We start from the raw sequence: 21,010 nt of genomic DNA, 5'->3' as shown, positions 1-21,010 counted from the left end.
CAAATAATTGTTTTCAGCTCACACCTAATTCTATACATGCGTATTATATTACACAGCTCTATAATATAACTGCACTATCTGCTCTTTATTCATAATCGCTCAGCTCAGTATACAAACCATCGAGCATTACAGTATCTTGTTTAACAGTCTTATAAAGAGCTAAAACACCTAATTAGCATTATGTAAGCAGATTTATTTGGGTATGGTAGTGCAATAAAGCTTAATACTATAACTGTTGTATAGTCCATATCTGAATCCCACTAGTTGCTGCAGCACTCACCTCCACTTGTTCGTTGATGACAGATGATCTTAAAATTGCAACCACACGGTTATGTTGGAACACTGTCAGAACTGTTCTCCTTCTAGCACAACAAGCAATCAAGAATAAAGATGCAAGCCAGATTCAAATAATATATTTCAATTGGAATGAATGGCGGGAAATTGCAGCTTATAGCACACTTGACCTATGACATTCTGAAGGATAGAAGCATGATGATGTGCCACTTCAAATATTTAAATTAGAAACAAGTAATGAATATCAGCCTGTTTTCCTCCTACTTAAAAAATGATTAATTCGGTTGTGTCTGTGTCAGTGTTCATTAGGTTTACAGGAAACAGTACACGGGGATAAGCTAGAACACTGGATAATGCGTTTATCCCTGAAACTGACATTGTAAATAACACAGAAACTTTCTTCACTTTCTCAATCACTGTTATGTAGCTAACCTCATTTCCCGGCACAGCCGATATAAACACTTAAAAACACGTACGTGGTGTGCCAAAAGTCCAGATTGCAGAAGGCTTAGTGCTGACGAGAAGAGACAGGTGCATATGTGAGGACATGCTTGTCTCAAGAGTCTCCTCAGCCCAATGTAATCACAGAGCATTTCATCACAGTTTGTTTTTGTCATAGTTAATCAGCATTAATTTGGGCTTTGCAAAGTGCCCGTATTTTAACATTTTAACAGTGACAATTAGGGCATATACAGTAAAATGCGTGCACAAATAAAACCGGGTTTCCCACAAAAAACTCCATACATGAGAGGAATGAATACTTTTTAGCAAGATTGATAGAACTTGTATTTCTAAAACAATCCCTGCATGCTTGCTATCATTACTTTAAATTATCTTTGTGCTGTATCTGTACCTTGTACAACATGGCCTTCATGTAGCCACCACGGGTAAAATTCAACTTTGTGTGAATCTGGGGACGTCAAATGTATATAAAAACAAGCTTTTTAAATTAAGTATACAAGGTTTTAAATAACATTTTGTGGGAAAAATGATTTTTGTTATATAGAATTGTGGGACGCCCTGTGGTCTAACAAAGATACATGTGTACAGTACTGAGCTTTTTAAGCCACCACTCATTTCTTCATATTTTGCTTTCAAACTTTCTATAATTCTTTACATAATCTTGAGGAATATTTCTCCAGGCTTCCTAAAGGACTTTTTTGACTCTCATTTTCAGTCCAGTACCTGACCAGTTTTAGAGGAATGCTTTTGATTGTTAAGTCACACATTGACCTGTGAATCTTTTGAGCACAAAAAAACATCTAACTTAAAGCAAGAACCAGTGAGAAACATGTGCAGACGATGACAGATGATCAGGCCGGTGATTAGTATACTGGTGATGCTGAATGGTTGGAATAGATGAGAGAGGAAAGGAGGTTGCTGCTGAGGTTGTTACATAAACAACCAATTGTATTTTTAGACACATTGCAGACTGTCTTAGTAAAACATTTGTTCCCATTTCTTTAATTTAATGATGTACTGTAGTGGCTTAAGACTTTGGTACAGTACTGAATATGCTTACTATTTTAATTTATTCAATATTGTTAAATCATAATGTAATATAACAGGTACTGTAGATGTTTCTACAAATTCCTGATTGTTTAAACTACATGTGTGCAAAGTGCTTAAAAGTTTTCACTGCGTTATGTACAGTATGTCAATGCATGCATTCACACATCACATGCACATAGTTTCTCTTATTCATTATAAAGTAAAATCAAAAACTTGCATGCAGTTCCTGTCTAGTGCCCAAACATAATAGTGCTTGGTACATTCAATTTTTATTTTATTGAATTTTAGTTTCATGCACAGTTGACCTCACAAACTCGAGTGCAATTAGTGCAAAAGCACTAATATATCACTGCTTGAGCAAAGTCACATATAAAAGATAATGGATTACTGTGCTTTAATATTTCAGACTAGATTCAATTGTGCTTGATGGCTAGATATTTTATGTGCAAAAGTCATGTACCAAAGTTAGTATATGTGTTTTTGTGTAAACAATAAAATTCATCTGATCGTAGCAGGTTATGGTTAAGGCAAGTACAACCTCAGATGAACAACAACATATAACTTTTTTCATCGTGCTATTATTTCTTTAAGAAAAATGAAACAATACTAATAACTAATGATTCAGTAGTTAGTAGGTCCACCATAAGCAGCAATAACTTAAAGTAATAGTTTCCTGTATAACTTTATCAGTGGGCATTCACTTATGCACAGCTCTTTTAAGATCACACCACTGCATTTAAATTGGGGTAAAGTCTGGTCTTTACCAAAACTTTGATTTGAGGCCATTCCAAAACTTTTTTTTCTTTTTCAGCGTACTTAGAGGGTACTTAGTATTGCCCACGTGCATTTTTTTTTTCCTTTTTGTCTTCCTTATTGTTAATTAAATAATGGCCTGGTGAAAACTAGTTATATGTTTTTCATCTGAGGTTGTATCAATGTTTTTCAATCTGAGATTGCCTATTACTAAGACCAGCAATGATCAGATAATCTTACTTAGTTATTAACCTAGTTAACCCAGTGTAAGTATGTATCCAATGTTGTAAACATTAAAGCACTTTTTGTAAGTCGCTCTGGATAAGAGCGTCTGCCAAATGCCTAAATGTAAATGTAAATGTAATCAGATTTTACACAGATTTTACTAAGTTTTTACACAAAAAGAGAGAGAATTACAGGAGCAGTTGACTATCTTAAGAATAATGTAAGCAGGTTAAAAAATAAAAAAAGTTATACATGTGTGCAAACTCTTCAATAAATTGACATTATAAATACAATTAATATTTATCGTATTTTTAATATGGCAAATATAGTATAAAGACCTAAACATACAATATATTTCCCTATTGTATTGCACAATTTCTAAAATTTGTTCTATCAAGAAAGTGCATGTCTCATTACTGTATTTCAGTTTAGGTAGGGTTAAGTCTAGATAAAGCTATTTTTTTATCTAACACATTTCAGTTTTCATTTTATTGTAGTATTTCCTGAATATAATAATAAACAAACCATCTCTGAACGGTGCATCATGATGTAATTTATCATGCTAACCATATTAATATTGCTCACTCCTCATACATGATACCCAGCATCAATACCAGATTGTCTTGATTTTTTTTCTAAAGAGAGGTGATGTTCTGTATTTAAAGGAGGAGAGTCACTACATATGCTGTCGTGCTGACAACAACATGATGCATTATTGAAAAAATAATAGTAGTATATAATTAGTAGAAATACAGCTTGTACCTTGTTGTGACTATAAACTGTATCACTATGACAATAACTCGAGAACACACCATGTACAGTAGGATGTAGCATTACACACCTATTTAAGGTTATTTCTGGCTTCAATACATTCTGCTCCTTTAAGTATGTCCTGAACTATTCTGTGTACACAGACACTTTCTCAGCAAAGATGCTTAGCGGATGCCTTTTACATGTATTAGAGAAATACGGATAGACTTTCTCACTGAACTTAGCTTTAAACCTGTAGATTAACGTGTTATCTGAAGCATCTGAGAACGTGACCCTCCCCACATCCCAGTCCAGCTGAACTCGCACTCTTTGTGGTTTCTTCTTAACTTGGATCGGCTCACTTGTAGAGTTTGGTGCCCGATAGTGACCTCCATGCAGGCACATGGTCCACATGCCATGTTCAGGACTGGGTGGGAACCACTCCTTCCGTTGCACACTGTCGTACACCACTCCGAGAGCCCACTCGGTGTTGTCACCTACCTCCACGTCCCAGCTGTGGCGCCCTGTCCCCAAGGCTTCAGACCCCAGGACACACTCATAGTAGCAGAAGCGCTCTGGGTTATCAGGTACCTGCTGCTCTTCATCTGTGTAGCGCAGAACAGTGAGGTCATCAGATACAGAGAGGCACGCGTCTGCTGTGTTGGGGTCAAGGGTCACTGGAGCTGACCGGTAAGAAATGTGAGTCGCAAATTATTGTATAGAAATTTATACATGTAAAAAATATTTATATAAGTGGTTCATTTCAAATATCAATATATGTTACTTAAAAGCCAGTATAGTATAAGAATCAATGATATAAAAGAATAATGATATACATAATATTCATTATAATTTTACCATAATAAAAGGAAATTGTATAATATAAACACTGATGTATGTCATTTTTTAAATGTCTATAGAATAACTCTTATTAATAACTCCAATCCAATATCTGAAGTCATACAAAAATAAAACAAGCAACAGAATGCTTTATGTTGTTCTCTCTATCTGGTACTTACTAAATGTGACAACAGTTTGCATTTTCTCCCAGACTCTGAATCTGAGGCAGCTCAGGTGTTTGGCCACATCAATCAGAGATCCACTTATCTCTTTAAGCTCCTGCGGTGTGCATTCTACTCTGTAACTGAAGACAAAGCTCTCATTCAATACGCTCTCTTATGTAAATCTCATAAAGCCTAAAAATTTACAAATAACATTTCTGGAAAGTCTACACCATATGGGCAATGTATTGGGCCAAATCTGTAATGACATTGTATCCAAATACATAAACTTCAATATAAAGTTGGTTCCCATTTTGCAGCTTTAACAGCCTCCACTCTTCTTGGAAGGCTGTTTGGTTCTTGAGGTCTGGCACAAGACTTTGGTGTGTTTCTGGGGGAATTCATGCCCATTCATTCTGTAGAGCATTTATAAGGTCAGGACCTGATGTTGGACGAAAAGGTCTGGCTAACAATCTCCGTTCCAGTTCATCCCAAAGGTGCTAGATGGGGTTAAGGTCAGGGCTCTCTGTGTAGGCCAGTTAGGTTCTTCCGTTCTTGTCCTTACTTTGTGCACTGGGCCACAGTCATGTTGGAATAGATAAGCGTCTTCCCCAAACTGTTGCCACAAAGTTGGAAGCATTGCATTGTCCAAGATGTCTTCGTATGCTGAAGCATTAAGATTGCCCTTTACTGGGGATAAGGACCCTGAAAGAAACACCTAACAGGTTTGACCAAATACTTTTGTTCATAAAGTGAAGTGTACAGTACTTACCATTCAGATGCCTTCTTATAGTTCTGTAAATAAATAAATAAATAAATAAATAAATGTAACATTTTCTGGCTTGCTTTCTAAGTGTAGTAGTAAGGAGATAAAGTCTCATGATTTTTACCTTTAGGAATTCAAAATCTTCTAAAGCAATGGCCTCCTCAGTGGAGTTAATGGTTTCAGTCAGCGATGTAATCTCCTCCGTTAGTCTCTCTATCTTTCCTTTTATTTTGCGACTCTTCTGCTCCTCTTCCTCTTTCAGAGCTGTAAGCATAGATGCCTCCTCATCCCGAAGGAACTGCTGCAGCTTCTCAAAGTCAGCCCTTATAAGCCGCACTGTTTGCTGAGTCTGCCTCTGCTCACAGGGATCATTTCTGATTATGCTATATTACTATTATTATAACCATCAGTTTTATCAACAACCATGTAAAGACAAAAACAGGACATGCTGACATAATGATACTTCACAATAATGTTTATTTTGTTCCACTGTACTGTGTATTAAAAACCTTACCTTATATATATATATATATATATATATATATAATTTATATATCAAGTGTTATTGCTTTATTTTACTATTTTAATAGATAGATACGCTTTGTAACCTAAGTATGTGGACACTGTGGCCTTCCTTTTCTGCTGATAGAATAATCTCCACTCTTCAGGTAAGGCTTTTCCCTAAATTTTGGAGCATGGTTATGGAGATCTGTGTTCATAAAGACAAATTGTAAAAAGTGGTAATGAGGTCTGGCAATTATGTTAACAGGTGGAGACAATGTGTGTGGTATGCATTTCAGTTCATCCCAAAGGTGTTCAAGCAAGTTGAGATCCAGGCTATCTGCAGGACACTTGAGTTCATCTAATCCAACTTTAGGAAATGTTTTTTTCATAGATAGTGGCCTACTTTCCAACTTTGGGGTACGACCAACATATGGGTGTGGTGGTCAGGTATCCTCAAACTTTTGGATGGAAGAATGGATGGATGGATGGATGGATGGATGGATGGATGGATAGATAGATAGATAGATAGATAGATAGATAGATAGATAGATAGATAGATAGATAGATAGATAGATAGATAGATAGATAGATAGATGTAAGACAGTTCAACACTGACTGAACCATTCACATTCAGAGTGCGTTTGTGTGTGTGGGATGTGATGTAATGGGTCTAGTGTGAAGGAACATTCACATTCATTCTGTGCAAAACATTAATGTGTGCAAAATTATGTAAAACCATTGGGTGGTGTTTGGCATGTGGGTAATCACTGGATTTAAACTGGGCTCATTTCACAATATTAATTAATAAATAAAAATTAACTCTTCAACCAATGCACTGCAAAATATTTATATTTGTATCATAAACAGTGGCTAATGTATCTATTTTTTTATGAGCTGATTTTAGAAAAAACAAAAACAAAAAGATTATTATCAAGGGCTCATTTCCCACGCATGAAATCTGTGTTTGCACTGCAAGAAATCTTAAATATAAATCAAATTAATAGTATACAATAATGCGGCAACTTTAAACAATATTTAAAATTATGAAGATTTTTTTCCTAACAAATTTGACTTAATTCAATCTTACTCACTCATTGTATCGCTCAATCATGTATTCAGGGTCGCGGGTGGCCTGGAGCCTATCTCAGGAAACTTAGGACACAAGGCAGGGTGCCAATCCATCGCAGGGCACAAAGACATACTGTACACACACTATGGGCAATTGGAGAACCCCAATTAACCTAACCTACATGTCTTTGGACTGTGGGAGGTAACCAGAGTGGACTGTTGGAGGAAACCCACCAAGCACAGGGAGAACATGCAAACTCCATGCACACAGAGACGGGAATCGAACCTGATTTGAAGAACTTCAAATTAGAAACATGTCTAAAAACTTTGGTTTATTTTAAGATGTGACCCTATGTAAGATGTTTAAGATGCACTTTTTAAGATGACATTTATTTGGAGATTCATTTTTAGCCCTGGAAGTCCATGAACTCTAACCGTTCCTAATTTTTCTTTTTTTCTTTTCTAATCATCTTTAACTTTAACAAGGATTGAACCTGTAATATTGCACTTCTTTCTAGCTAGAAAAGTCTGTGTTTCAAAGAGATATTAATAAAATAGTGTGGACAGTGGTGAAGCAGTTACCCTGATGTGATCTGCTGTGTCCTGGCAGAGTTGTCTGGCTGTGTTTAGGCTTTCCATCTTCTCCTTTAAAGGCCTCAATGCAAACCTCAGCTCTCTCTTTAAAGACAGTTTGGTGAGAACATCTATATATTAGCGTTCATATTTGAGGATATTTTCAACAGTCACACGGGAATCGCTCTCTCTGTGCTTTGCCTCACCTTGCACTCCTCAGCTGCTTCCTCTATACTATTAAAATCATGAACTTTGTGGTCTTCTTCCTGGCACTGACTGCAGATCAGTTGTTCATCCTCCATGCAGAACAGAGTCAAGCTGTCGCCATGCCTAGCACATACCTTACCACCTTCAGCCCTGGCATTGTTCACCCCGTAGAAGCCTAGCCCCAGGTCTGCTTGGGTCCTGTCCCGCCGAGGTTGACCCTGAAATATGGAGTCAAACAGGTCTTTGAGGACGTTGTCGATCAGCTCTCGTCCATAACACTCAGTGCATTTTTGTTGCTCATGTCCTAGCTCAAGCTGGCTTAAGTGTAAGCAAGACCGGCATAAGCTGTGTCCACAGGGAAGCAGGAGTGACCCCTCGGCCTGACACCCTGGGCAAACAGGGTCACCTGGAGGTAAAGAAGGCTGATCAGATGCCATAACGATGTGCTGAGTTTGTTGTTATGGTTCTTCAGAGCTCTCAAATGCTGACTTCTACAAGTTGTTCTATGTTAGGTTTTTTTTCCTGCTTGGGGTATGCTGCGCTCTCTCGGAAATTATAGCCCTGTTGACGGGCTTGTTGATGGGCTATTTATAAGTTGTTATTTTGGAAAGTGCCTTCTGTCCAGTATGTGTGTGTGTGTGTGTGTATGTGTTTTAAAGTAGGTCAGGTCACATTGATATACATAGACAACAGTAAGTTGGTAGTATATACAAAGTAACATGGTAATACGTTTTTAACAATTAATGCAGTAAAATAATTGTATAACAGTTTAAACAAACACAAAATTAATTTTGCACATGTATCTGCTTTTTTATAAGATTTTAATGATTTGAAAATGTCAAATATTTCTTATCTGCCATCATGCGTGTCAGTCATGCTGGCTAATCAATACCTAGTAACGTATTTTTAATATCAGTACATAAGGAAAAAGATGGATGTAAAATATTTTTACAAATTATAAAACTGATTGAATTTATGTATTTGATGCATAAATAGACAATTTAAACAATACTCTGGAAGTCTGGAAGTTTACCTAGTTTAAGATGTATTTCCTAGAAATAGGCAAAATTGGCATGGTGGCTTAGTGATTGTGGTCTCGCACCTCCAGGGTCCAGGTTCGATTCCCGCGTTAGGACTGTGTGTGTGGAGTTTGCATGTTCTCTTCATGGTTGGTGGGTTTTCTCTGGGTACTCTGGTTTCCTCCAACAGTCCAAAGACAAGCAGATAAGTTTAATTGGCATTCTCAAATTGCTGTAGTGTGCCTTGTGATGAACTGGCACCCCGTCCAGGGTGTGACCCACCCCATGCCCTATCTCTCCTGCGATAGGCTCCAGATATCCCCACAACTTTGTATACAGGATAAAGCGGTATAGACGATGAGAGAGTGGAATTTTAAAGAAATTGTATATTGCGAAGGCGGTACAGTTTCGTAATGGTTAGCACTGTGGCCCTGCACCTTCACTCGGATCTGTGTACAGAAAGTGGGTCTGCGATGTACATAAAAATCACGTGATACCCATCTTTGAAACTGCTATTCTATGTGTATAAAAAGTGTTTTTTGGAACATTGCAGAATCATTTAACTGTTTGTTTGGGTGTCTTTTTTTCCAACCTTGTGTCAGCCATGCTTCTTTCTCAAAAAATTACAACGCTCCATAGTTATTATACCTTAGAAAGGTTCATGAAAAATTGTGCACCGTTTAAAAGTTCACTTATGTAAGTTTAGGACTTTTAATTTGAAATTAGTTTTCAGAAAGCACTATGGTCCTGATCAACGCTTATGGCCGCCGCCTTCACTTTGCTAATGCGTTTGTGATACATTACAGCTAGCTTTAATCTGTGTACAAGTAAAATATGGGACTGTAATTATAAAATAATTAATTAATTTTGGTCTGGGGAGACTGTGCGGGATGCTGCATCGCAATGGGAAATATTTTTGGCAAAAAGAAACGAAGTCGAGTCACAGAACAGGACAGAGCTGTTTTGGTGAGGAACGCCAGCTAACATGCTAATTTCCAGCACAGCTAACCAACTACATCAACATATAAATAGATACAAGATATATTATTTAATATATTAAATTTTATTATAGTAATATATTTTTATATTTTAATTTATTTTCACTTGACGTCATCACTATTGTCATTAACATAAGTTGTAAGATTAAATCTGTAATCAGCTTTAGCTTTGTTGCTAGCTGATGTAGCTGGTAAACAGGGAGTGGTTTTCCTGACAGAGTAAAAGTTAAACCTAATGTCGCACATTACTTGTTTTTCTCGGTAGTTTTATTGGTGTAGGTTTTGTCACTTTATTGTCTGAGGTTTTGTTTTTAAGAGCTTTAAACTAGTTTTCTTGTATTTCCTTTTTTCAGGTTACTTTCAGTTTTGATTAGGCTAGCTAACCCAGCTTCTTCTAGGGCTGTGGGATTTAATCAAAAACTCACATTTTGATTATTAAATTTTTTTTTATTGTAATATGGACTACAATATGTGACTATTAAACCTACCGTTTTGTATTCAAACATTTATGTAGGCTAATATCAAATCATTTTACAAATGAGCTCATTAATTGGATGTTCGCTAATGTTTGTGTTATCTCAATTTATATACAAGGTGGTATCAAAAAGTGTTAGAAAAAGATTAGCTCTGTTTCTACGAAAGTATTTTATTACTTATTACTTACTTATTAATATTATTTTACTATTATTTTTACTTATTAGTACTTTACTATTATTTGGCGAGTAAGATGGGTGCAGAAGTTCTCCGACACTCATCATGCACAAGTTGTCAAATGGTTTTGACATTTTCGGTGATTGGTTTTGTTGAAGGTCTTCCTGATCTCTAGTCGTCTTCCAGTGATAATGTTTTGGTGTTGAGGCACTCGTGATGCTCAAAACACCTCAAATGACTCATTCCAGCATCACCGTAAACTTGCTGAATTATACGTCTGTGTGGCAAATTTGCCCAGTTTCATGCAAAAATTTTCACATACAATCTTTGTTCTAACTTGATGTGCTAAAGCACATGGTCAGGATATCACCGTTTGCACAGCTACTGATGTACACAGGACGATATCTTTTGGCTTACTGATTTATGAAGGTCACTGCTTCTTGTGATATTGTGTGTAGCCTTGTGCTGCCCGTGTTAGAAACCTAGGCTTAAAACTTTTTGATACATCTCTTATAATCAAATAAATTTTATTATTGCACAAAGATAACCTAAGTAAATACCAAATGCAGTTTTATTTCATTTATTAAGGGAAAAGCCTGTCCAAACACCCGGCCTATGTAAAAAAAAAAGTAATCCCCCAAAGTGTGAAGCACACCAAAAAGATCTAGGGAAGCAACACGATCTAAAGCAATTTACATTAAGAACAAATGTGTAACTAAGTAATTGACATGTATCAGTCTGGAAAGTGTTACCAAGGCATGTCCAAGGTTTTGGGACTCCAAAGAACCACGGTGAGAGTCATTATCCACAAATGGAGAAAAATTGGAACTGTGTGGAACCTTCCCAGGAGGCCTCACTTACCTGGTCAGTGTTCATGAGTCAGCAATAAGAAAGAGTCTGGGCAAAAATGGCATCCGTGGGACATTTCCGAGGTAAAAGCCACAGCTAACCAAAAAATAAATAAGTCCACAAGGGTTTGTCTCACATTTACCAAAAAACATCTTGATTATCCCCAAGACTTCTGGACCAATATTGTGTGCAAGGTTTGTCTGATGTAAAACTAACAGAGCATTTTATAAAAAGAACATCTTACATAGGTCCATGCAGCTTCAGGACCTGGACTACTGCCATAATTGATGGAAATATAAATTCTGCTATTTACCAGAAAATCCTTTAATATGAATTATGAATATTAGAAATATGAATTCTGCTCTCTACCAGAAAATCTTTAAGGATGATGTCCAGCCATCAGTTTGTGACCTCAGGCGCACTTGGATTATGCAGCAGGACAGTCATCTGAAACACACCAGCAAGTCTCTTAAACCTCTGAAAATCTCAACAACAACTACAAAATATTTTTGAAGAGATCAAGTAAAAGTCTGTAATTAAATTTGCTGTGTCATGACCTTTAATGGGTCAAACCTTCCAATGTGGCTCAATTATAATAATTTCTTTAAAGAAGAGTAGATCAAAAGTCCTCCACATCGATGTGAAAGACTCATTGTGATGGTGAGGTAAAGCCTCATTTAGCCAATAGTTTCACCAAAAGGTTGATTTAAGCTTTGTAAAAGGGCTCAATGTACTCCCATCTATTGAAAATTTTTCTATAGTAACTAGGTTGTAACATTGCAAGCTGAAAGATTGGGTGTGCATTTTTCTTCGCCATAGATTATATAACACATAAATGTAAAGTTCATTAAGAAATGCAAAAAAAGTTTTACAAAATCTAAATAAGGGGGAAATAATTTTTTTACAAAAAGCCAGGTAGGTTTGGACAGCTTTTTTCCCTTAATAAATTAAATTATCAATCTTTTTTGTATTTTCTTGGGTTATCTTTGTGTAATATCAAAATAATTATACAAAATAATAATATAATTGTAATAAATTGCAGGCTTTTGCGATTAAATGATTGCACAGGTTCTTATTTTCATGTGATTAATTGTGCAGCACTGGTTTTTAATGAAAAGATTTATTTTTTTAATTAAATTTGATTCAAGAGGTGCCTTTAGCCTTTTTTTGTGTTAAAGATCATAAGGGATGATGATGATAATGGTGATAATCGCTTAGTTGTGCTTACTGTTATTAGTAGTATTAATAATAATAGTAGTAGTGGTGGTAATAGTAGTGTAAGTAATTATTAATATTTTTGTTATTTATGGCAAATATGATTAAATATTACACAATGCGGCTCAGTTTGCAGCTCTGATCATCATTCCATCTTTATGACAAATCTTAGGTTTATATTAATGTGCTTGTTATAACACATTGTCTCTATAGTAACAGCAAATTTGCATGAACTTGTATGACGGACGTATACTCTTAACCTAACCATGAACAGAGGAGACATTTATGTAACATTTACAGAGTGAGCATTCAGCGTCAGCAATTCGTAACACTTAATATGTTTCCCCAATGGGAAAGTCTTGAGTTTTCTTTTATTAATACATACAAGATCAAAAGGATTGAGCATTCTAGCATTACAGATCACAATCCTGCCCTCAGTTACATCCTTGTTTAATTACATGCTTATTAATTATTTTGAAAAGAGATTGAATGAAAAGGTGTTACGAAAAAGATTTGACAAAGAGATGGAGAATGGAAACCACTCAAATGATATTTTAAATGATATCAAATCATACATAGTGCTGTGACAGTTTGTCTATGGGCTACAGTGAGCAGAGTGCTTGTACATTTGTAGGATTTTTAGATTAAAATGTCTAATTAATAAAAGCACAAGGTAAGGGCTTGGACAATAACCTACCACGGATGGAAATTAACAGGGATCACCCGATATATTGTATTTGTATTTGCGATTCTGTTAGTATCACTATTTTATATATGCATATATATTAAATAAATCACTTTTGGAGCCAGTTTGGCGATACATAAATTGCCACACAAAATAATTGCGATGCGTAACTAAATCTATTTTTTTTGCTCCATCACTACTAATTACTGTTTATAAAAAAGTACATTTAAGTCATTTTCTCCATGTTGAGCGCAGCAACTGAAGCAGCAGAGAGATAAACTGAAGCAGTATCAGAAGAAGATCACTTTGCAGCTGGAGAAGGAGAGACAGCTGGCCAAGCAGCTGTTGAAAGATGGCAAGAAGGAGTGAGTATAAACAGATCTTTGGCATTTCAGTGCTTTGTCAATATTGTAATTGCACAACAGAAAACCCCATAATGCCACAGTTATCCATAGTTGAGAGTCCAAGTTCTCAAGGAGGCCATGGTAATAATCTTTCTCCCAGAATCTAGCTCATACATGTGAAAGAGGGAGATGGTGCTTTTTCCTGAATGTTTTATGCTACCCCTGAGCAGCAGTTTAAGGAGATGTGGATGGCTGGCCTAATGGCCTTGGTTGCTGTTGTATGACAGACAAATGTTGCCTGATGGATGGGAATCGCATACAGTGGAACCTTGGATTATGAGCATAGTTCATTTTGGAATTGGGCTCATATTTTAAAACACTTGTAGACCAAAGCGAATTTTCCCATAAGAAATAATTGAAACTCAAATTATTTGTTCCACAGCCTGAAAATATAAATACCTAAAAATAATTAAATACAAAATATAAAGTAAAATAAAAAGAAATTAACCTGCACTTTACCTTTAAAAAAAAGGTAAAAAGAAATCTCGACAGATAAATGTTTCCATTTATGTGCGCAGGCACTGTGTGTGTGTTCCTCTTCTCGTCTTACACAGTAACCTTTCTTCCTCTCTTATTTGAGGTTTTCACACACACATACACATTAACGGAAAGACTGTTTTATCGAAAAAATTTTACAAAGCACATCGTTAATGACTTACTGATGTAAAGTTAAAATAAAATAAATTAACCTGCACTTTACTTTTCCTTTGAAAAGAATCTCGACATTAGAGAGAGAAAGAGAGAGGGTGTGTGAAGGCGAGTGGAGGAGGGGTGTGTGTGTGTGTGTGAAGGGGCACAGTATCCAATTACAGTGCAAGCTGATACAGAGAGGGAGAGAGAAAATGGATTTTTAACCTCTCTAACAAGACTTCTTTTGCTTTAGCGAGCGCACACACTCATACAAACACAAAATAAAAGGTTTTACGCACCCACACACGTGGTCACAGTGTTATAGTAAAGGGTATACACGTGCATGGATGTTAATTAAACCAGTAAGAGACGTGCACTAAGACTCAGCAGGGGATACGATTACTCACAATTCCGCAGCGAAAGAGTGAGAAAAAACGTTGGCTCAGTTGTGATCACGTGACGCTTGGCGTCAAAACCAGAAGAGCATGCGTGATGATACTTGGTACTCGTAAACCAAGACTTGTTTGTTTTCCAAGTAAAAATTAATTAAAAATTTTTGCTCGTCTTGCGGAACACTCGCAAACCGTGTTACTTTGTGAACTCAGAGGTTCCACTGTATGAATAATTTAGAGGAAAAATACATATAAAATTAAATAGTGAATATGCTTTTCTTTCTACCTAACATTCATGTTTGTCATGTCTCACACCAGTCTTAATTGTGCTAAAATCCAAAAATCCAGCTAAATAAGCTTAACCGTATAACAAACTACAACGGTACCTCTGCATACAAATTACTGTAAATCCGTTCTAGAGTCGAAATTTCATATAACTAGATGCATTTTTACATTGGAAATAATGTAAATGCAGATATTCTGTTTCAGCCACTCAAAAATATTACCAATGATGTCTTTTTCCAATGCTACACAATCAAAACATAAGAAAAAAATAATAATTATATGCTTGGCTTTTCACTGACGCAAACTAATTTTAAACGACTCTTGGAAGTATACGCAACTTAGCCAGAGTTTGATTTAGCTCTGTTCCTTTGCTTGTGCCGAAGTTCCTTTATACCGAGTCTAATTTCTTGCAAAATCTCAGCTCTTAAGGCTAAAATTTGGAAGGCGGGGCATTTGTATGCAGATGTACCACTGTATTTAAACTGCACTAAACATCTCTAAAATCTCTCATCTTAACAAAAAGTAAACAATTTTGTACTTTTTTTCAGGAAAGCTCTCCTGTTGCTTAAGAAGAAACGATTCCAGGAGCAACTTCTGGATAAGACTGATAACCAGATAAGCAACTTGGAGCGTATGGTAAATAAACCTAATAACTGTATCAGTGTGGATAAATATACTGTATTCCGGCTGATTTAAACATGGCATATAAACCTTCTCCCAATACAGCTATACACCCCTTTTGATCAGTAAGTTAGTGCTTTGGTTTTTGGCAAAAAAGTTAATTAATTAAATTCATAGCCACAGCATATGCTGAACTTCAAAACACTTTTGTACTTTTACTAGCCTGTACTTTTGTGTTCTAGCCTGTATTGATTCCTATAATCTTTTCAAAGAGGAGTTAGAACTGTCCACTCTACCATCAGGAGATCGCAAGTTCAAGTCATGACGAGGACCAGCCATCTGTGGTAGAGAGCCTAGAGAGCAAAATTGGCTGTGCTGTCTTGGTGGGAGGAATGGCGTATAATTAACACTTGGCAATTTTTGGCTGTGCGTGTTACTTTGTGTGTGTTTCCCCTTGACGCAGCATGAGTAGCAGTTCAAAATGATGCAGTTGGCTAGCTCCATGTGTCTCAGAGGAAATGCGTGTTAGTCTTTATTCTCTTTTTTTTATTGGTGGGTGTCAAATCTTAGTTGAGAGGTAGCTGGTGATTAGGAATTTGGTTAGGCAAACAAATTGTGTAGAAAATATGTGGGTGGTTGGGGGGTGGGGGGACAAGCTTATGAAGCTCTAAAGTCTATATGGTACCTTTTTATATTCCAATAATTACATTTTATTTTAAAGCTAATGTGGTGCGTGTTATTCTGCTGAAAGGTCAAAAGATTGTGCAGGGTGTTTGTGTTTCAGCAGATGATTGCACTGCCCTAGGTAAGCAGGTTTTGGGGTGCCATGTTTTCCACAGCCTCTTGTGATTTAGCATAACAAATATATAAACAGCGATTTCGATATTGAAACACTTGACACAGAGCATTGGCCACACACATCACCTCATTATAAATAAGCATTTGTGGAAGAAGATCTCTCAACTGTTATATTTTCATTTTGTTAGAATTTTGAATTATCCATTGTCTTTGCTTCTAAAGTACCACCTAGTTTGGGGGCAGGCTATATATAACTCAAATTATTACAAAAGCATGTTGTACAGTATGGGTCTGTTAAAAGGCAAAGCCTCATATTTTAGGCCACCATGTTCATCCTGACATTAAATAATGTACACTGCTTTGCCGAAAAAATGTCTAATATTTATTTGTTTTGTTTAAGCACCTTCAACTTTGATTACAATGTGCAATGTGGTGGACAGTTCATGAGTGAAAATGATTGCTCCTGAACCCATAATCCTGGAATATGCCCATTCCATGAGGGGAAAAAAAATTCCTAAATGTGAAAACCTGGATGTGATAACATTCAGGTCATCAGCTAACTTCATTTTATTGCCACATTTATTTTTACCTGACCGACTGAAGCAACCACAGATCATAACACTGCCTCCAGAGGCTTTCTAACCCTGAAGTGCCCATTGCTCTGGAATAGGATCCATCTAAATTAATCGGGCCACATGATCTTTTTCCATTGCTCCTAGTCTTTATGTCCTCTAGCAAACTAAATTCCTTTCTTTCCCCAATTAGCCTAAATAACTAGTGTTTTTCTTATGGACACACCGTAATTCAGTCCCAATCCTCTGAGATCTCATCACATTGTGCTCTTACTTTTACCACTAGCTGTGATTTCTATAATCGTTAATTTTTAATTTTTTTCTTTAAAAACAGTTCATCTTCACCAAGTATTTAAAATATTTCTAATAATGGTCATTGCGGATTTTTTTCCTACCATATTTCTTCTACGAGGTTGATCGTTCAGCAATATATTTCCAGGGTTTAATAATGTCTTGGACAGTTCTTAACCCAATTCCAGTCATTCGAAACATCAACTTTTGTAGGGCTCAGGGAGTGTATTATCGATCTGGGTTATTATAACCTTTTCTAAATCAATACACAGAAAATCATTGGATCCATTCTGCTTCTTTTGTCAGGTTCAAGACATTGAGTTTGCTCAGATAGAGATGAAGGTGATTGAAGGACTGAAGGCTGGCAATGAGAGCTTAAAGAAAATGCATGAGGTATGTATCTGCTCTTGTGTTCTCATTTTAATGTGCTAATGTTTTTCTTTTTTTTATGACTTTTTTTTAGTAACCTTTACATAATAATAGTGTTTATATGTACTTCGTGTAGATAATTTTTTCTTTGTGGGATTGTTTGTTGGTTTACTGGGACAGAAGTATCATACAGCTTGGACTTGCATTAACTTTAGCTGGCCAGTGATTAGTTGTATTCAGTGTTATTTAATTCTGTGTGTTGTTTATGCAGGTGATGTCTATAGAAGAAGTGGAGAGGATTATGGATGAGACTCAGGAAGCCATTGAGTACCAGAAGGTAAGTCTTTAAAAGTAACTGTTACTTAAAATGTTACTGCTGAGAATTAAATGAAATTACATGTCTGTTCACCCAGTGTTGCTTAGGACTCAAGTTAGTCGGTTATCTCTACTGTTTTTTTGGGTTATTCAGTACATCTAAATTTCAGTAAACAAGATGATGCATATTATTTTTTTACCACTAACCACTATGAAACCGATTGTGTGTAACTGCTGGATTTGTTTCTGTGTGCAGCAAATTGATGACATTCTGGCAGGCTCTCTGACACAAGAGGACGAGGATGCTGTATTAGCAGAGCTTGAGGCTATCACTCAGGTGTGTGTTTCAGTGTTTGTTCAAGTCACTGAATTATTTTCTTAGTGCTAAGAGTCTTATTAGAGGCATTGTCAATCATTTAATTATGATTAATTGTGTCTGTGTGTGTGTCTGTGTGTGTGCAGGGTGATGTAGAGCTGCCTGAGGTGCCTGATGAACAATTACCAGAGATTCCAGATCAAACTCCAGGTGTGTATTCTCACTCTGTAACATCCATGAAGATAATAAGGACAAATCTACATAACAGGTTTCTGCTGTTGGAAAATTATCTATATCGTGTGACTTCTAGTTGCAACTCATTGTTGGGCAATATCTGTGAAAGTAGTTCCCGTTATCATTAATGCATCAGCCTGTCATTTTACTGACGAATTTTACTTTACTAATGTAACTCAAAGGCATATACAGTATATTTTATTTTATTTTTTAAATGGATTATGGACATAGTAAGTTATTTAGAGTATAGTCTTTAATTGATTCAGACTGGAGCATTAACTGACAGCCTTGTTACTTTGCAGACAATACTTAGGTGTAACAGTTTTATTGTAGTTGGTGAATATTTAAAATAAACCAATTATTGGATGATGTATGACCTGGAAAGGATATTTACAGACTCAGATATTACTGGGATTTTCCCAGTTCCTTTTGAATGTTTTCTAGTAGAGTTGGTAAATAGTAGCTCTCAAGTGCTATTCTGTTACTTCTCTGAGTAGATAAAGTGATTGCATAAATCCTATTACCATCTGAATCTGTTTTTATTTTTTGCTTCTTCATGGGAATTTGACCAAATCTTCACGGAAGCTTTATTAGGAAGCTTAAATAGGCACTAGCTATTTCATTGTTACAAGTAGCACGTTCAGTGGGCAGACGACACATGTCATTTTTGGAAGACTTATAATTTATATAATTTTTTAATAGTCTTAGATGTCCACTCCAGACTGGGAAAAAATCTTATTGAACAGCTGAAAGTAAAAATGTGTCATTAAGAGTAACACTTGGCGGTGTGTAAAAATTAAATGCAGCAGTAACTCTTAGGCATGACTTTTAAACATGACGTATGCATTGACATAAAACAGTTAAGCACTTCATTTTCCTAGTATAAGCTGAAAGAATTGCAAACAAATTTTCATTTTACACTTCAGCCCAACTCAGGATTCAGCCTGTTTAACCAGTGACATCTTATAACTCAAACGCCCCTTGGACCTAAACACAAACCTGGGTTAAAAGATAGAAACGACATTGGTTACTTCTTGACAAGTCACGGCAAGAAAATGGTTTGCCAAGGTGATGTTACAGTAGATTAATGCTTCATATTCAGCCCTTTTTATGCACCACTGAAGAGAGAGAGAAGAGACATTATGTGCCACTGAAATGCTGGATGTAGAGCACAGCATTTGATAAAATGTCAAGAAGCAAGGGAGCAGTCTTTGATTTTGTAGTGATGCACAAGTTTCTATACATTTAGGGCTGCTTTTAGGGTTTAAAAGCTTTCTTTAGATGAGAAATGGATTGAATTAGGCTAGTTGAGGTAAGCCATTGGGCTTTCTGAATTCACTTTTAAGGAACATGATCTTATCTTGCCTTACATTTATTTTTTATATTATGCTGAACTGTAAAACATGACACCTTTGGTATTGTTTCAGAGCGGGAGAAGGAAAGGGTGAAGACAAAGCCGGAGAGAGAGCTGTTGGCTTTGTAGAGCCTCACCAGTGCATTTCAGTACAGTTCCTGTGACTCCTGGGTGTAGATGACAAGTCACTCCTCAGTAGAAAAGAAACTGTTTAGATGCATTAATGAAAACCCTTAACCACGTGAGCCTATTTATGGCCCATCATAAAGATTCTTGGGCCACAGAAGACCCACAAACCATCAACTTGGGCTTTTTCACTGGACGGTGCTGTACAATTTACACTTACTAAACCCAATCTAGAGCTGTTCTTTTCCCATACAACTAAGGCTGAGTTTCCAGGACAAACCTTTTACTGACTGTCTAGTTTTCTAACAATTAGTTTGAAAGCAGAATTGCTCTTGTCTTAAGTGACAATCGTGTAGCTATTATTTTTAACCACTCACTAGTCATGACTATCTCTGCTTTTGCTTAGTATTTGTGTGCCATCCCTGTACAGGGCAATTGATAAAGTAAATAACATAAAACAGGTTTGGTAACTTTGTTCTGTACACACTGTCCAAAAGAAAAGTGCTCAGTTCTCTCTTGTGTATTTGTCAATGCTTGGTCTAATGAAGAAAAGGGGTGATTTTTTTTTTTTGTTTGTTTTCCTACAATTACTGTCAACTAATTACCTAATGTGTTATCATTAACTTTTAACGGGTGTTTTTTTTTCTTACCTTCTAGACCTTTCATGATCTAACCCAATATTTTAACCATCTGGATGGATAAAATGGCACTTTGTTTCCTTTTCCTTAAATAGGGAATGATTTCATCAGTTGAAATATTGTCCTGACTTGTAATAAAATGCATGTGATGCTTATAAGACTATCTTGTCAAAATTGTGGGCTAAAAATGCTGTATAAACGCTCCTTCAATTTATTACCTCTCTACACGGGTGCTAAAAAGACAACCCTTCTCTTTTGTTTAAGAGCCCCATTTTAATTATCTTAACATTGCCATTGAATGCTGTCATACTTTTTTTGTTATTTTTTTTTGTAGTCATAAATTTACTTTAGCCTTTTTTTTCCTGGTTTAATTTTTTTTTTTTCTATTTATTCATATCTTTAAACTGAAAGTGTGTCCTTCCTCGGCATATCCAAGAAAATAAATAGACTTTCTTATTCCTTAATTGTGATTTATCTTTATCATGAAGGAATGCCCTCAGTTGTTCTGCCTGCTCTCAGAGATGTCCAGCACCTCTCCATAGTCTTAAAGGTCTTTCATTTTCTTATTTTACAACAATAAAATTATTTTAATTAA

At 36.1% G+C, this 21,010-nt stretch overlaps 2 protein-coding genes across 2 annotated transcripts; one reads left to right on the top strand and one right to left on the bottom strand.

The window, feature by feature from the left end:
- Window positions 1-3,108: 3,108 nt before the first annotated feature.
- Window positions 3,109-8,197, bottom strand: LOC128541583 (zinc-binding protein A33). The gene is made up of 6 exons (XM_053512068.1): window positions 7,653-8,197; window positions 7,456-7,551; window positions 5,426-5,656; window positions 5,308-5,330; window positions 4,554-4,678; window positions 3,109-4,217 (listed from the first exon to the last, which is right to left on the bottom strand). The coding sequence occupies exons 1-6, from the start codon at window positions 8,088-8,090 to the stop codon at window positions 3,682-3,684; spliced, it is 1,449 nt and encodes a 482-aa protein (XP_053368043.1). The 5' UTR covers window positions 8,091-8,197; the 3' UTR covers window positions 3,109-3,681.
- A 1,221-nt stretch (window positions 8,198-9,418) lies between these two features.
- chmp6b (charged multivesicular body protein 6b) lies at window positions 9,419-21,010 on the top strand. The gene is made up of 8 exons (XM_053512051.1): window positions 9,419-9,638; window positions 13,326-13,435; window positions 15,330-15,417; window positions 17,370-17,456; window positions 17,704-17,769; window positions 18,004-18,084; window positions 18,210-18,273; window positions 19,725-21,010. Exons 1-8 carry the CDS (start codon window positions 9,576-9,578, stop codon window positions 19,778-19,780), a joined length of 615 nt encoding a protein of 204 aa, XP_053368026.1. The 5' UTR covers window positions 9,419-9,575; the 3' UTR covers window positions 19,781-21,010.

Source organism: Clarias gariepinus, chromosome 14, assembly GCF_024256425.1.
Source record: "Clarias gariepinus isolate MV-2021 ecotype Netherlands chromosome 14, CGAR_prim_01v2, whole genome shotgun sequence".
In the NCBI taxonomy this organism is placed as follows: domain Eukaryota; kingdom Metazoa; phylum Chordata; class Actinopteri; order Siluriformes; family Clariidae; genus Clarias; species Clarias gariepinus.
This window is presented reverse-complemented; position numbering and strand designations above follow the sequence as displayed.

Coding starts and splice junctions, on each gene's coding strand:
- LOC128541583 (XM_053512068.1), bottom strand. CDS start 8,090: ATGGCATCTGATCAGCCTTCTTTACCTCCAGGTGACCCTGTTTGCCCA. Junction 5,657..7,455: donor ACACAGCAGATCACATCAGG/GTAACTGCTTCA, acceptor CCCTGTGAGCAG/AGGCAGACTCAGCAAACAGT. Junction 4,679..5,307: donor TATAAGAAGGCATCTGAATG/GTAAGTACTGTA, acceptor CTTTGTCTTCAG/TTACAGAGTAGAATGCACAC.
- chmp6b (XM_053512051.1), top strand. CDS start 9,576: ATGGGAAATATTTTTGGCAAAAAGAAACGAAGTCGAGTCACAGAACAG. Junction 9,639..13,325: donor AACAGGACAGAGCTGTTTTG/GTGAGGAACGCC, acceptor TGTTGAGCGCAG/CAACTGAAGCAGCAGAGAGA. Junction 17,457..17,703: donor GCTTAAAGAAAATGCATGAG/GTATGTATCTGC, acceptor TTGTTTATGCAG/GTGATGTCTATAGAAGAAGT.